This window comes from Drosophila mauritiana, chromosome 3L (assembly GCF_004382145.1).
Source record: "Drosophila mauritiana strain mau12 chromosome 3L, ASM438214v1, whole genome shotgun sequence".
Lineage (NCBI taxonomy): Eukaryota > Metazoa > Arthropoda > Insecta > Diptera > Drosophilidae > Drosophila > Drosophila mauritiana.
In genome coordinates, this window is record NC_046669.1 from 17,724,811 (window position 1) to 17,740,964 (window position 16,154).

The following is a 16,154-nucleotide window of genomic DNA, read 5'->3' on the forward strand; positions in this document are numbered from 1 at the left end:
CAGCACGCGCCACATCTGTGCAAACTCACATCGAAACGATCCGAAGGAAATTGATCAACTGCCGCGTATTAATTGGAATTACTGTAATTGCTCACCAGCACTGGGCCCCAAAAGTCCAAAAACGTGTTGTGATCCTCGGTTGGATCGAGGCTGTGTAATCATTCTCCTTCCTCCGCTGAAATCGATCCGCAAACGAAAGCGAATCTCATCCATGCTCCAGTAAGTCCGAAACTTCCCATCGCGCTCCGTAAATGGGATCAAAGAGCCGCCCAAGGGATGCGGTCTGGGCTGGATGGTCAGTGGCTCTCTGGAGCAAGCGATCCGCTTGGCTGGGTGGCTCTTCTGGGTCGCTGGGATCACCTCCAAAGTAGGTTAGCAGATTCTGCTCATAGGAGACCCTTTATGATTACAAAATGTTGTACTGGATTAGTAAATAAAATTTAAATTTTTTGTAGATGAACTTAAATACATAGATATCTTAAAATTTGTTTACATTTTCGTAGTAAATTAAGAAAATTATTTAAAATAATTATCCTAAACATATTTCCCTGTAAATGTGCCTATTTATGTTTTTACTTTAACTCAGCGTCAGTTCCAATATCATTAGAGCTAAAAACAAACTTTCAACCTAAGTATTTAATTTAAAAATATCAAAAATGCGTATACTAAATTTCCATTTGATCCTGCTATTTTAATGTGGTATCCCTATCCCCCTTCAATTTCATTTGCGTGATGCTATCTTAAAGTGGGAAAATAAGTATCTGTGAGATATGCGGACTGTGGTTGAGTTTTTGCTGCGCGTATTGTTGATTAAAAATAAATTGTCAACTTTGACAATCTCGCGGCAGTTGTATTTATAAACGAAAAGAATTTTCTGCGCAAAGGGGGAATGAAAATTTTGTTTACAATATTTTATCTTTTTTTCTTGTTTGTTATTTTTAGATATCTGCTGTGGCAGACAACAGGGAGACTTGTTTCTGATTTTTCGCACTGAAAGCAATGGGGGGAAAATTCCATGAGACAAGCCTCTCTACAATCGAACCGAAATTGAAAGATACTACGCAATGGCGAACCTCTACAATTTTCTCCTTGCCATCGTTTTTATACCACGTACGTTTTGAGTTGAAAAGTGATTAAGCATTTCCAGAAAATTATTAAAATGAAATTTACAAAAGTCACTCCCCGTAAATTTGTCACAGGCAGAAAAGGAAACTTACACAGAACAAATCACGTAAGACGATGGGAACTTTTCAGGTGGGCAGAGATCAACGGTGACTCCGGTCGATTGGTGTTAATCCTCGCGATGATTTGGCGCTTTCAACTCTTTTGGGTTAACTTTGCAGCTGATAAAGCCACGGGGTTTTCAAATTGAGGACAGGAAATGCATTTTTAATTAACAGAACCTACAGAACAGAAGCTCGTTCTGGCACAGATACCTTCAAATCCGACTGAAAAGTTGTATCTTTTAAAGTATGTAATAATATTGAAAGTATTATTTAATTCAAATTTTACCTTCCTAATTACTAACCAAAACATTTTACTGATCAGGCAAGCTCCATTCCCATGCACATATCGCATCAATTAAGTTATTGTTGAAACTTCTTTCTCATCGATGTCAACAAAGGTGAACTAATGTACGATATTTGTGAAGCATTTGGCATATTAACAATCTTTCCAACACCTCGGGGAAAGATCAAAAAACCCATTGGGAAAAGCAATGGAAAACCCAATTGAAAACTCATCAAATTGAACTTATCGCCGGCAATTGTGGCACTTTGAATGCATATGGCCCGACTTATAGCGACCGTTATTTGACTTTCCCAACATATAATAATCATAACTTGAATTGAAAATCACCACCGACCAAGAGAACGAACCGAAGTCCAATAAGGGCAATCAAACAAGGCAGAACCAATGCGCACACAGCATAATAAACTAAATGGTAAACAAATATTGGAGCTGCTGACAAAAAGAATGGGGATATGGGGGTCTGTCTCTAAAGGTGGCATGGGGTCTCCCGTGGGTTCTGTGTTCACCAAAATTGTCGCGCAAGTGCAGAGCGAATTGGGTCATCGCCTCTGCCTGATGCATCCACTGCGATCGGTGTCGTATTTCAATAATTTCTCCCCCCTCCACATATTCGATATATTTAATTTGTTTAACGCTTAAGACGACTGGCATGCGTGGGCGTTTCCTGATGTTCCGCCGATAGATAGCCAGATAGCCAGATAGCCATCGACTTGCTTAATTGTCGTGACAAGTTGACAGTTCGCATGAAAGCCCAGCCATTGTTCGAAACTCCCTTCCCGGTCTCCATTGGCGTATCCATCAGTGTATTAAATTTCGAACCAGAAGAACTCCCGAAATCAGCTCCATTTAAGTGCACTGCAAAAACAGGGAAATAATCGAGGAATTTCAGAATATAACAAATATTTAATCTCTTTCTCAAAAAAACATTTAAAAATGTTATAAATCAGAGGAAGTATTCTTTTGTAGATTGAAATGAACACGTCATTAAAGAAAATAAAAAGGATTTTCAAACATTTTAATCATGATAAACCGTTGTTACTATCGCATTTTTGCCTGGCAAAAAGAAAGTTAATACCCTATTTAAATAATTTCCCGAGTGTATGTTTAAGCAACACTTACTCGCATTTATCTCGGCTGACCCAATTCTTGGTTGTTTGTCGCCTTATTAAAAACATCGGACTACCGATCGTGGCCCTGCGGTCTGGGCTGGTCTTTTTGGCCCGACTTCGATGATTCATTTGCGCTTGGTTACACATTCTGCCCGAGGTCCACATGCCATTCCAAAAGAGCCCGTCGTATGCGTCAGACCCTAAGTATTTACACCAAAAAAAGTCATAATAAATAAGAAGCTTATGGAGCTTGGTTCAGATAGCCAGGGTGTGAGTGAAAATAGTTAGGTGGCAGCTAAAAGCAATTGGGTAACTCCTCAAGGTGGCGGAAATATGGTAATTGAAGTCATTGCGAGCACTAAGGTCTTGCCATGTTATTTATTGTCTTGAGATCCTTAAGCGATACTAGAAATATTTATTTTTATGTTTATTGTTGTAAGCTTTCATATTTTGCAGATACACAGCACATGGATCTTGAACCCCTTTTAAGTGTCAAAACATCCTTATGTATAAATTTACCATTTGGCTTCTGTTTTAAGAGGATCATCTAGATAATAGTAGTGTCATAAAACCTTATTTCTTATAGAGCCCATAACACCCCTTAGAGCTCAAGAAAGTCACCTCCAGCGGTGACTTGAAAATCTGTTCTCTAGCTTATTATGCGATCTACCCTAGCAACGAGCATAGTGCCTACGATGTCCACCTTCCAACCGTTTTATGAGCCAACAAAAAGAGAAGGTTGACAAAAGGCGCAGTGATTGATGCGCTGAAATTGGTAGGGGGCTGGATCCGCTCGATAATGACTTTTTAAATACGATTCCAATGCGCTAAAAAGGGGCAATCATCAGACCGATGACAAAGAACAAAGTAGCCGGGTACCATTAAATCGCGCTATTGAAATGTAATTTGCATTTCATAAGCCTCCCGGGGGCAAGGATCACGGAAACGCCACAAAAAAAAAAAAAACAGAAAGACTATGATGACATTGGAAAGGAGCGGAGCATGGCCCCTAAGGGTTCTCAGATGTGACGATTTATGGCAATTTGATGATGATGGCAAGCCCATTGAAAACTTGCGCCAAGATGCAACGATGCGATCCGCGATCTCAGTTAATGTGCTAATATTATGCAAAGCACTCAGGATCGAAGGCAGAATGAAAACGCTGGGAAAACACGGGGTGCCAATGTGCACGTGCGAAGGGATAGTTGCATCTATTCGTTACAGTGAGAGAAATTGGCATGCACCATTCGGCACATCTACAATCTATTGGTAGCAAAATATAGTTCAGTGGAATAAAAAACTTAGGTATTCCATTACCTCATAAGTACCAACCAATAATACAAGATACTCGTAAAAGAAAAAGATTAAATCTATCGATAGTGAAATGTAGCTCAAAGATATTAGTACCAACAAATAATACAAGATACTCACAAAGAAAATAGATTCAATATTTAAATAAGTCATAAATTATCGAATTGCTTATTCTTAACTTCAAAACTTTTGTTTTTCCAGTGCATTGGCGAGAAATGTAACATTGACAATGATTATGCAATATTCAGCAGCAGATTGTCACGTTTCGTTTGCCATAGAGAGTGTGGTAATCAGTTTTCATGAGGCAGCAGTGTAGCTCCGTGCGATCGGTAACGGTCCTAACAGGCTTATCGGCCCAAAAACTTCTTACCACCATCAATAAGAATCAATCAGTGGCCAACCGGGTGGTGGTAACTGGTTGCTCCCTTTCGAGACGGTTCCAACTCATTAGGTTCTTCAGGCGCAACGTTTTGTCACCGCGCGAGTGGAAACAAAGAGCTTTGTGTATAATGCTGGTGCTGGCGTAACTGGACGATAATTTACTGGTGGGACTGCATCTGGACTAGGTCTGGGTTCCTATAATCCGTCATGCCTGGCTGCCGATTTACATTAATGCGCCAATTTCTGGGCGAACAATGGGCCAGATACAGATACACCGAGACATCCGAGTCGCGCCGACTGTAATTAACATTGCTCGCATTATAATTTGCCCTTTTTTCCGCCATCCAGTCATCAGCAGCCATCAGAAATCAGACATCAGACATCGGAGACCCCCAGGAAGCCACTGAGTTGGCAATTTAATGTCCGCACATTTTCGCAACAGGAGCGGGAAGTGATCGTTGGCGAAAAGCGTTTTGCATTATTGTGCCACTCTTGGTGACTAATAGGCAAATGAGACTCACTTCTGAGGCAATTTTCCACCTTATTAACAGTATTCCAGTGTGCATTAACCAACAATAGCCAATTAAGGGGAGAAAAGAAACCGACTGATCTCATTTAAAGAGAATGATTTGAGTTTGTCAATGAATTTCATTTGTTTGTAAATTTTAAATTTTAAAGAAATTATATTCTATATTCTATTATATTCATAATTGATTATCTCATTTTTAAATAGCCACCTTACATTTTTTGGAAGAAAGCTAAGCTATTAATAGCGTGTAATCACAATGCAATTTGCACGATGCCTTCAGTTTGATTTGGTGTGGTGTGTGGTAAACAAGTGCGATGAGACTGTGGGTCTTCTTATCATTGTTGGCACTTAATATTCACTGGGAAGTGCTTGCAAATGGCATCGGTAAATTATGTGGAATATTTTGGGTTTATTTCTATCCTTAATCTACATTAACATGTAGCAAATCGTTACTTTTTGGAAAAGCAGCGTTTTCTGTTGGAAATTCTACATCATGTGCACGAACCTTTGATGAACGAACAGTGGCGATTATTAGGAAAACAATTGGTGATAGATAAGGAACAGTATGTGGTCGGTATTATTTTAAATATATATAAAATGTATTATTAATTCAAAAATAACAAATCCCAGGTCTACAACGAGCATATGACACGTTTTTATGAGGACTTCAATTTGGGAAAACTTTTACATCGAAATGTACGATACAATCCGATTTATGCCGATCATTATCGGCAGATGCTGGGACTATATCATTTTTTCTACAACGCCAGGGATTGGTATACCTTATGGCAAAATATAAGCTGGGCCCGAGTTCATGTGCATCCGGGTATTTTTGTTCAAGCTCTGACGCAATTGATCCTCAAAAGAGAGGACTATCAGGCCTTGATTATGCCCAAGATCTATGAGTTGTGGCCAGAATCGTATCACGATGATGTAACAGTGCGAAAAGCGAGAAATTTCAATTTTGCCAACTGGATAAGATACGTGAATGTAACCGATGTAGAAGAAATTCATCCGCAAAAATTGGAACCTTTCGATTTGGAAGGGGACCTGCGAGGTAGCATTGAATGGTTTCAGGCCATGGCTGAGGTGAATATTCTAAGAATGAATCAACAGAAAAGCAGAAATAAGTTAGAACACTTGTTGGAAGATATTGATTGGCAATCCTATTGGTATAATCTGAACATGGGAGTCGTTTTAACAGCCGAAAATTCGGATCAGTTGCGCGAATGGTGTTATTATCAGCTGAGTCAAATACTAGCTCGCTATAAACTAGAACGATATGGCCAAAAGTTGGCTTACAAGAGGCTGACACAAAACCATTATCGTAGCATAGACGAGGAATCCCAATTTATAATTAAAAAGATATCAGAATTGGAAGCAAAAGTTGGGGATGCCATTTCCTTTCGAAGTATTCAGCTAACTAATGGAAGTCGTATTAATCTGAAAGAGAACAACAATTGGCTTATCGGACTTGAAGAACTATTTCCCTATGATTGGACACAATTAGCTGTGGAAAAAGCTGTTCAATCTAATATTTTACTGGATATTCGAACTATAGTGAGATCCGAAGACTTTTATTACTACGCTGAGCGTTTATTGGATTCCTATCGATGGTATCGTCAGGTATTTCAACCCAATAACCAGAAAACATTTATTCCCAGTGATCTTCGCATAGATGATGTGCAGTTAACTCCACTGATCACCTACGATCAACCTGTTGATGTGGATATCAGTAATATTCTGTCCGCCAAACATTTTTACTTGGCAGGCCAGTTTGTGTGGCCCTTTACTTTGCAACATCGACAATCTCGACTGCAACATAAGGATTTTTCATACAACCTGCTTATATCAAGTAACAAAACACAATCGACCATTTTCCGAGTTTTTCTAACCACTTCCGAGCGAGGAAACATTCAAAGAGAGCCATTCTATCAACTCGATTCGTTTCTGACTGTGATATACCCTGGATTGAACCGAATAACCAGGGAATCTAAGGAGTTTAAAGGCCTGGCTGGAGATCACATCTCATACACTGAGCTCTATCACTTTGTTAAGCTGGCCGAAAGGGAGGAATTCGACTTTCCCCTTAATATATCAACTCCAAATTGTGGATTCCCTAGACGTCTGATTTTACCGCGCGGGGGTTCGGGAAACCCCCTTAAATTGCGTCTTCTGATCGTGGCCACTGTCTATGATTTTAGGGCTCGGCAGGAAAACGAACTTAATTGTGACTTCAGCAAGGGTGTCAGTCGATGGGATGAACTGCCCTTGGGTTACCCCTTCGAACGATTTCTGGAAGACGACGCTCTAGCTGCTGAAATATCTGGAGATCATGTGCACTGGAAGGATGTTGAAATCCTGCATGAGGATCAAAAGGCATATTTTGAAATGTGCTACTTAAATGTTAAATCTAATCTAAATCGAATTGTGTTAAAAAACAATAAAACATAACATTTGATTAGATGAGTTTTAATTCTATTAGACTTGCTGACTTTTAGAATATATGAATTTATACATAGTGCAATTTACAAACAGGCTTATCAAATAGTTAGTTTACGTTGCCTATTTTATTTTAAAAACTCTCACAGAGTTCCTACCACACATAGTAGCGTTTAAGATGTCGTTAGTGCAACTCCATATAGATATACCTCAATTCCACTTTACCGCTTTCCTGTCTATCCCCATCCCACGTCTAACAAATAAACCCTTTAACGGATAGTGACGCCAAATTTGGGTAATTACAAGGCACGGAGGAAATATTAAGAAGACGGGCCACTCCACATGGGGTCTTAAAACCTCAAATTCAACATGTACACAATATTAATCAAAACTACACTGAGCATTTGTTCAAGTAATATTTGCAGTTTAAGAAAATGAATTATGTATGATCAGTAAATAAAAATTATACATTACATCATGTGGATAAAATGTCAATTATATCTCTATATTTTCCTAATAAATACTGTTTTCAAATAATTCCTGATTTAAAATAATTAACAAACTATTTTACGAATATAGCCTGCACTTTTCTCAGTGCAAAAGTTTCATAAGCGTAGAATCAAAACAAAAATTAAAAGCGAACCATAATATGTGTGTGTCTGTGTGAAGAGGAAAGGGCTTGTGTGGGCGAGGGGGGTGGACCCAACGGGGGCATTGGGGGGCTTGGGGTTTGGAGACGACGTTGCATGGATGCAAAGCACTTTATATCAAGTCAAAGAACGGTTTGAAGAGGGGGCGGGGACAGCGAGACCGCTAAACTTGTTATACGCAATCGAATCGAAAATATGGGCGAAATAAGGTTTGATGTGGCAGGGGCGTCGAAGGGGGGATGGCTGTGTGTCTAGAACTAGTTTTTATTTTTTTTCCGATTTTTTCTCTTTCTTTGGACCGATGACGCGGTATAAAAGAAAATATTGGACACCTGCACGGTTTCGTATAGCAGCCAGTCGGCAGATACAACAACCACACGGCGTATGAGGGACAAGTGAAGTTCGAATAAAAAATTAAATAAACGCACGGACAGAGGCCAAGAAACAGAGCGTCGATGGCTAAGCGAGTGAACAGATAACACGTGGATCAAACTGTGGAATGGTTTGAAATTGCTAGAGTTTCAGATACCCTTTACAAATAATGCACTTGTTTTTGGGCCTTAAGTAGCCACGCACTAATGACAGTAGAGTGCGCAGAGTTTTTAATTGTTACTATTATTATTTAATAGCAATTTGACTACTGTTTTCTTGACTATTTTATAATCATTTGATTATGAATAAAAGCAATTAAATAGGCATACTAATGACAGTAGCAATATTTAAACATTTTTAAGTAAGTATCTATGTATTTTCATTTTAATTAAAGAAATAAAATAATTTTGTAGCTCTAATAGAAAAGAGTAAAATCTAACTAATTTGAATTCGTATAGATGAACCTTTAACGCTAGAGTATACATATCTATAAAACTAGGCAACCGTAACGCGCCCTAGATTTTCTTGAGCTTCCCTCTCGCTCCCTCAATTGTCTGTCCCACTTCCTCCAGCCAACCTAATTCTAGGCTCTCGGCTTAGGTAGCTGCAAAATTATGGCTGTCCCGAAAACCCAAAGAAAAAAAAGATAGAAATAATAAAAAGGGGCAGCCGAGCGTAGATCGATAGAAAGGGGAAGGACGAAAACTAATGTCCAGGCTTTTATTTCCAAGAAATTTAAAACTTTGCGAAGGAGCGAAGAATCCGAGAAGTGGAAAAGAAAAATGGTGTCGGGGTGTTCAGAATAAGATTGGACCGAAACACTTGAGAACACATGGCGGGGAATCGGAGTTAAAGGATCGATCTCGAACCGCAGCAGGTAGAAGACCTAGTAATGGCTTCTAATTTTTATTCTCTTATTTTTCCCTATAATAATTTATTACGCCCAAATTAAACCGGGGAGCAAATAAAGAACTTTGCCCAGTCAAATGGTTTCCGATGAAAACTTTTGCCAACTAAGGGATAAAACCATAAAATGACCGGACCAACGACAAAAGACGTGTGTTGTCTGCCATATAAGGTGGTTCCAGCTGAAGTGCATTTTGTCAGCTTAACTTCAGTTGGCCAGGCTATAAAGTCTGCCGATCCAGTCGGTCCTTCTGTTTGCATAACTGTATACAATCGGCTGAGAACTGTCGGCACTCAGAACTTGATTGCTTTTTGAACTTTCCGCCGAGCTCACAGCTCCCAACCTTCAACTCCCCCGCATCCCGCGCTGAACTTCAACAGGGTCTTTGCCATTTATGCATAATTAATAAATTGCCCTGTACGCAAACGAAGCCGTTCGACGATTGCAACGATAAAAGTTGCCCATCCACTTTCAATATGACAAGACCTTATTATCTCGAATCTCGAAGTCGTTAATACCCTTTAGGATATTCATTCACTGGACACAACATGCTCATACTTAATATTATTATTCTATATACTTGGCATAAAGTTATTATACCATGCGGACATGTTATGTTTGAAAGTCATGAATTAAAACAACTAATACTCTTTACATTTTAGTAATTTATATTTGTAATGTTGCGTTCGGAACATTTCTAAAAGCTCATTAATTTTTCAGTGACTACTAATCTTTAGCTTTTTGATAAGCTCAAGCTCAGAGAAATTTTAAGTCTGCTAAGAAATGGCTCATGTTCTTCAAAGCAGCTTGTTTGTTGTTGTTTATTTGCGAGACTTATACATCCGATTGAAAATGCCAACTTAATATTTAAATTAATTTAAATTAAATGAACATAAACTTTAGAAACTAAAACATTATTTTAAATTGAGATATCTCACTTTCTCAGACGTACAGAAGTACACATTCATCTCGAACGCATTACCCACTAATATTCATCCACATACATATTACTCTCATTTAGTATATGTTTCAAAACCATGTATGTTTTAAGTTCAGTTTTGCTTATTATTGTGAAATATAAACAACAAGAAAGGCACTTTTGTGCTGAACATAGTCTCATTCGAATCGAGTTCATCAGCGCCTCGCAAGCTGATCTTTTGTTTTATTCCTCAGGTGTGGGCGATCCGACTTTCAGTCCCCATCGAGATCGGGATAATGGATCGGAAGTATTCCCCATGTTTGCCGGTTACCGTCTTTTGTTTCGCCCCACTCGGATGAGCGATGGGAGGCGTTGGAGGCCTCTGCCTTCTGTCTTCTGTCCAGTGGTTTATCGTTTGCGGGCAAGTCTCAGTCTCAAGGGTTGTCCAATATTTCACGATGTCTGACAGCTGTTCACATTCTCTGGGCAGTGAAAGTGGGTCACTGTTGGCACATTTTAATGGCCTTGTTGGGGTAGGTGATTGTGGATGTTTTTGTTTTGAAATGGACTTAACTGGGCAGATGCTGAATAATCGAATGGAAATTTCTAAGTGTTAGAATTAAAGATTGTACACACAAATCTTTTTAATAAACATACTACCTTGAACCATAACGAAGTAATCTAGTCATAATACAGATATGTACATATATATACATAAATTTAATTGTTCTGAGTAAAAAGCGATTCATTGAGCGCTATCGCTAAAAGTGGAGAGCGCTTAAAAGACCGCCAGTAAAAAGTTGGCAGGGGGACAAGGGACAAAGATACAGATTCGCTTTCTTTGCAGTGTGCAATAACGAAACAGACACATAAATATGCAAACAAAAAGTATATGTACTTTACACACTGATGTCATTAAAAACCCACTATATCTACGTATTTATATTGAGGTATTTTAATTTAAATCCATTTAAAATCCGAATTGCACACAATTTGCTTGAAAAGTGTTTGCACAGGCGTTCATCCGTTCATCTGGCAAATAATTATCAAAAAAGTCGAGAGGAGCACTAGCTCATCTATGGTGTGGCCAGTTGGCAAAACGCCAAATATCATAGCGCATGGAAGCTCTCTCAATGAACGATGATAAAAATAATTTTCCCCACTGGTGCCATTCTCTGTGGGGGAAGTTAATAACAAAAAAACAATATCTAGCAGTAAAATGAAAGTTCACAAAACCTATAAATTGTAGAATCCGAACAGCACAGACCGCTGTAAAAATTATAACAGATCAGGGCAAATCGAAATGCTAATAAAAAGCAATTGAAGGTTCTGCGCCAAAAGCAATTGGTACCGATTTTATGTGCAAACCGAGCTGTGATAATTGTTGTAATTCATCATCATTAGTTGTATCACATGATATTTTGTGAGCTAACTATAAAAAGAGTAGAAAATGAGTATAAAAACATAACAAATTTGTTTACATAGACGAAGACATTATAGTTGTAAGTAAATTGAACATTTTGTTGTCAACATATAAACAACATAAAAAATAAATATGCACACAACATAAACAACTTACCCTCAGCTGCGATTTTACAAGAAGTTGACATCCTTGGATTCGATTTTATTTACAGCTTGGAGGCTTGACCAACTTAAAGTGCTGCAAATTAAAAACATATTGGCCAATACTTGTTGGCTGCCTATCGAACGGTTCTTGGGTTTATCGCCTTGAATTGTACATGATACTAGCGTGCGACTGAAGGTTGACAATTTATTGACAGCTTCACTAATTGCGGAGGAAAATCTATCACATAATCGAAAGTATTCTGGGTTTCAAATAGTAAGTATATAACTGATCAATCAAATAATTTTGGTTTCATAAGTTAAGTGCGGTATATGAAACCAAAAGTGTACAGATGTATTTAGATTTGTTGTTGTTATTTTTCGAGAAAGAAATTCAGAAAGAAAACAAGACGAAATTAATGATGTTGCATAATTTATCTTGTGAATGATATTGTTGTGAAACTCAATTAAATTCATGATTTCAACCATCACAAGGACCGTTTTATATTGAATATTTATGCATGCCCAGACGTTACATAAACAATTTTATACTAGTATAAAATTAATAAAAGTCTACAAAAATACGAAATAGCAGCAAATTGCCTTTTGGAAGAGGTTTTGCAATATTTCCCAGCCTGCACGGGAACGCCTCTTCTTTGAATGTTGTGATTTGCATCATGGCAAACATTTCACACCTCCAATTCATTGAAAGGGAATATTCCACACGAGAGTTTTGCATAAAATGTGCTGCAGCACAAACGAACTGGAAAAATATTGCTAAAAATAAAGTATCCATCGAATGCGCAAATTTAATTTGACAGCCAGCAGATATGTTTAGAAAATGCAATAGCACCATGAATCTATCAGCATCAGTGCAATAAATAGCTAGAAATAGCAAATGAAGGTGCCTTTGAATATTATCAGCTGTTTTTGAATTTAATAACACTGAATAATTAACTTTCATAAAAATAATTGTTTAACTTAACCAAAAAAATAAATTGAGTGGGATGACTGGTAAATCAGTTAAATGTCTACTAAAAATTACCTTTCTTAGTATCTGTTTATGGGTAAACTGATTTATTTATTTACTACATCCCTATTTGCTTTATTTAACTTTTATACAAGGTGTTCAAAATGCAAAACCTCATGAAACTATAATGCAGGATACTTTAAGAGTGAGACTAGTTAAGAATCGAACTGTTTGTCTGAGGCAATTTTAGTCTCATAAAAGTGTCAAGGGTTCCGTGCTAATAATATAAACGGCTTTATAGACTTATAATTCTCGCTTCACACCAGTTTAATTAAGAAATTTAGCAACTTCTGAGCCCATTTCAGCCCTGATTGCTCTCATAATTTGTGTTTTTTCTGACTAAATCGCCTCTGCTGAGTCGCAATCGCAACAAAAGAAGCCAGCAGAAACACAAGTTTCGCATTAAACCGAAAGAAGTATCCCAGATCCCAGATCCATGGTCGTGTAAGAAAAGCCCAGAGGAGATTGTGGGATGGGATGTGTGTTTTCAACTGGTGCGATCTGCGATGAATCATACTCTGTATAGTATAGACTCTCCAGACTTCGGCACGATCCGCTAAAAAGTTGGGCTTTGTATGGATTGAGCATCTTGGGAGCTTTCGGGGACAGACTACACAGACTCGCGATCTAACTACCTGAACGTGGCCAGCGATCTTTGAGGGACTTGCTAATCATATCCAGCCACGAATTGTTGATCATTTAACTGTGGGCCAAACTGCAAGATTCGCTTGGATGACTCATCCACTGCAGGTAGTTGGCCTTTTGCTCCAGACTAGACCCAGTTGGAGCCCATCTCTTTGCGAATACCCTGACTAAGAAGAGTCTCTCAGCTTTGTAAGAGAAGAAACAATACAATTGAATACGTTTAAATATCTATTCATTTATGGATTAACATAAATTTAAATATGTATCCAGTAAATCATATCTAGTCTATAGTTATAAGATATAAATCTATCTTAGCTATTTGAGACTCAATTAATTTTCTATAATATTTAGGGTACTTTAGTTGGCGACCAATCGGTTAGAGCTTTTCTTTTTGTATTAGATGTTGCAGAGAAGAGGGCCTGTTCAGGTAGATTTACTGTATAAACAAAGCCAAATGGGCAAATAAGCGAAAAGCCAGGAAGACGGTCGAAATCGACGAGGCGGCAAGTGAAGGGGGGACTAAAAATTATTTATATTTAAGCTTATTTATGGGTTTGGGTTTCGGGTTCGGCGCGTTCTTGACTTGACCGCTCGATGAGTCACAGCCGCCGACCTGATCCACATGTGCGGAAACTGAACTCCTTTTGCAGCAGCACTTTATTGTTACCCGTTTATGTTTTTATTTTTTATTAAAAGTTGATTGATTTTATAGGCGCGATAAGTTCATTGTAGTCGATTGGCTATGTCTGTCTGCCTCTCACAGATGACTAATGTTCGGTCGTTGGGGTTCAGGCCTTTGGTAATGAATTTTCGCTCCACTCTGGCGATCTCTTTGTTGTGCAAAATGGTGGACTTGCTGTTGAAAAGATAGTTATAAACACTTTGAACTGGTCGTTGACACTTGGATTGACTTCTCAGTGTGCCTTGGAAGGGCTTAAGCTGAAGATTTTATTTCAGATTCTGATCTCGAAACCAATCAGAACAATTAACTAGGAATTTAAAAGGGAAGCAAATTAGTTTGGCTTATATGCTTAAAATTGAAGTCTTGTTAATATTTAGGCATACTGGGAATAAGGACTTTAGGCCCATATTCGTGAACCTTCTGCATCCCTTCCACAACCATCACCCACAACCGAAGCTCAACACAAGCAAAGACCTTGTGTTTGTTTCCAAAACACCGAATTGCTTTATGGATACAATGTTCGCTTATTGCTTTGTTTAATTAATTTAACAGGCGAATGGCAAATGGGGACCATAAATAAGGCCCGCAACTAATTGCTGACACAGTTAGCGAGACAAGCCAAAGACAAAGACATGGGGATCTATTGGCGTGGGTGCTGCTGACAGTCAAAGATCAGAACGTGGCCAAGAAAATTGTGTGGAACAACACCTGTGAGCCACAACATGCAACACGTGCTGGCTGTGCTCCCAAATATCCAATTTCCAGGGAAATCAAATTCAACGTTACCAATTTCCAGTAGCAGCCATCAGTGATAAATCCCAGTTTTCAGATGCTGTCGAGATACTACAGAATCGAGACTGAAGTTCAGGTTAAAGCTTCTCTAGCAGTAGACAGTTGGCACGAGCCATAAATATTCCAGACAGCCCGAATCAGCTGAATCATCATCTTCAACACAATGATCCACAATTACAATGTCTGCCCAAGAAGAAGCTGTAACTCCCATTTTCACCGTCTTCACAAGACTACGCCCACTTTATGCACCTTCGAAATCGTGGGCACGAGCCGAAGTAGCTGGGCTATTTTGTTTCTAGCTGTTTTTTAATTAAAAACGCTGCGCACAAAATCTGTCTGAAGACCCTAAATAAAATAAATGACTTTTACCCTAGAGATCCAAAAGCTTCTTCAACGCACAATCGACGAGTCATGCCCCGAGTTGTACTTTGATTCTTTGGGTTAGATGATATGTGATGGTATAGGAAAATCTAGATGCTCTATAAATTTTGGGTTTTTAAAAGCTCTTCAATTTAGAATCTTTTTTGATATTAAGCATGCATTAGTATACTCAAATCAGATTTATAATAATTGTATGATTTGACTACTGTAATGTACTTATACTTAGCAATATAAGTACAATAAATACATTTTGTGTTCATTTTTTGGTTGCAAAGTTTCCTCATTAATTAATTTCCACATCAAGTTTATTAACTTTATTGAAAGGGCAACTAGAAAATGGACTAACCAATCTGGCTCAGAAGCTCGAGTCTGGGCGTTTTCCCAACAAGACGCCTGGCCAGCGGTTACAACGAAGTACAACTGTTCCACAACTGTTTTGGGCATCGTCATCGTCGTTGTCTTGCGAGTCCGACTTTTTGTCCAACTCGGAATAGGAGTCTGCGCCTGCGCAAAAGCTGCGCCGCCTTGGCACGTGCGCAGCAGCAAAACCCCGAGACCAAAGCGCACTGCAGGCCTAATTTGGGATACCCAGTACTCGCAGAATACGAGGGTATAACTATGATCTGTTCATCCTATTATAATACTTTAATACACTTTTGTAATAAATGATTTTGCAATATATTCTATTCTTAAAAATATCCATTTCAAAAGTATGTGATTAAGTTTAATAGTAGTCGAATGGTAGCACTACTCGGGCTTTTTGGCTTACAATGGGTAATAGGCTGTCGAATAATGTAATGCGCCCACTTGCTTTAATTCGTTTCGTTTGGTTTGGTTTCTTTTCATTTCTGGTTTTGAAAAATGACATACAATGGGCTTGGGTTGAGCTTGGATTGGAGCGATGCGGAGTT

The 16,154-nt window shown here is 38.5% G+C and overlaps 3 protein-coding genes across 4 annotated transcripts; 1 reads left to right on the forward strand and 2 right to left on the reverse strand.

Annotated features, from left to right (window-relative positions):
* Nucleotides 1-205: 205 nt before the first annotated feature.
* LOC117140209 lies at nucleotides 206-2,831 on the reverse strand. Of its 2 annotated transcripts, none has more exons than XM_033302998.1 (2): nucleotides 2,650-2,831; nucleotides 206-398 (listed from the first exon to the last, which is right to left on the reverse strand). In XM_033302998.1, the coding sequence occupies exons 1-2, from the start codon at nucleotides 2,802-2,804 to the stop codon at nucleotides 206-208; spliced, it is 348 nt and encodes a 115-aa protein (XP_033158889.1). In that variant the 5' UTR covers nucleotides 2,805-2,831. The 2 variants fall into 2 exon arrangements, 1 of the variants encoding a protein (XP_033158889.1); XR_004459408.1 differs by lacking the exon at nucleotides 206-398 and adding an exon at nucleotides 1,552-2,385.
* Nucleotides 2,832-5,174: 2,343 nt separating this feature from the next.
* LOC117139313 (larval serum protein 1 alpha chain) lies at nucleotides 5,175-7,314 on the forward strand. The gene is made up of 3 exons (XM_033301557.1): nucleotides 5,175-5,244; nucleotides 5,303-5,430; nucleotides 5,491-7,314. The coding sequence occupies exons 1-3, from the start codon at nucleotides 5,175-5,177 to the stop codon at nucleotides 7,312-7,314; spliced, it is 2,022 nt and encodes a 673-aa protein (XP_033157448.1).
* A 2,983-nt stretch (nucleotides 7,315-10,297) lies between these two features.
* On the reverse strand, nucleotides 10,298-10,839 carry LOC117139314. The gene is made up of 2 exons (XM_033301558.1): nucleotides 10,811-10,839; nucleotides 10,298-10,734 (listed from the first exon to the last, which is right to left on the reverse strand). Exons 1-2 carry the CDS (start codon nucleotides 10,837-10,839, stop codon nucleotides 10,401-10,403), a joined length of 363 nt encoding a protein of 120 aa, XP_033157449.1. The 3' UTR covers nucleotides 10,298-10,400.
* Between the last annotated feature and the right edge of the window lie 5,315 nt (nucleotides 10,840-16,154).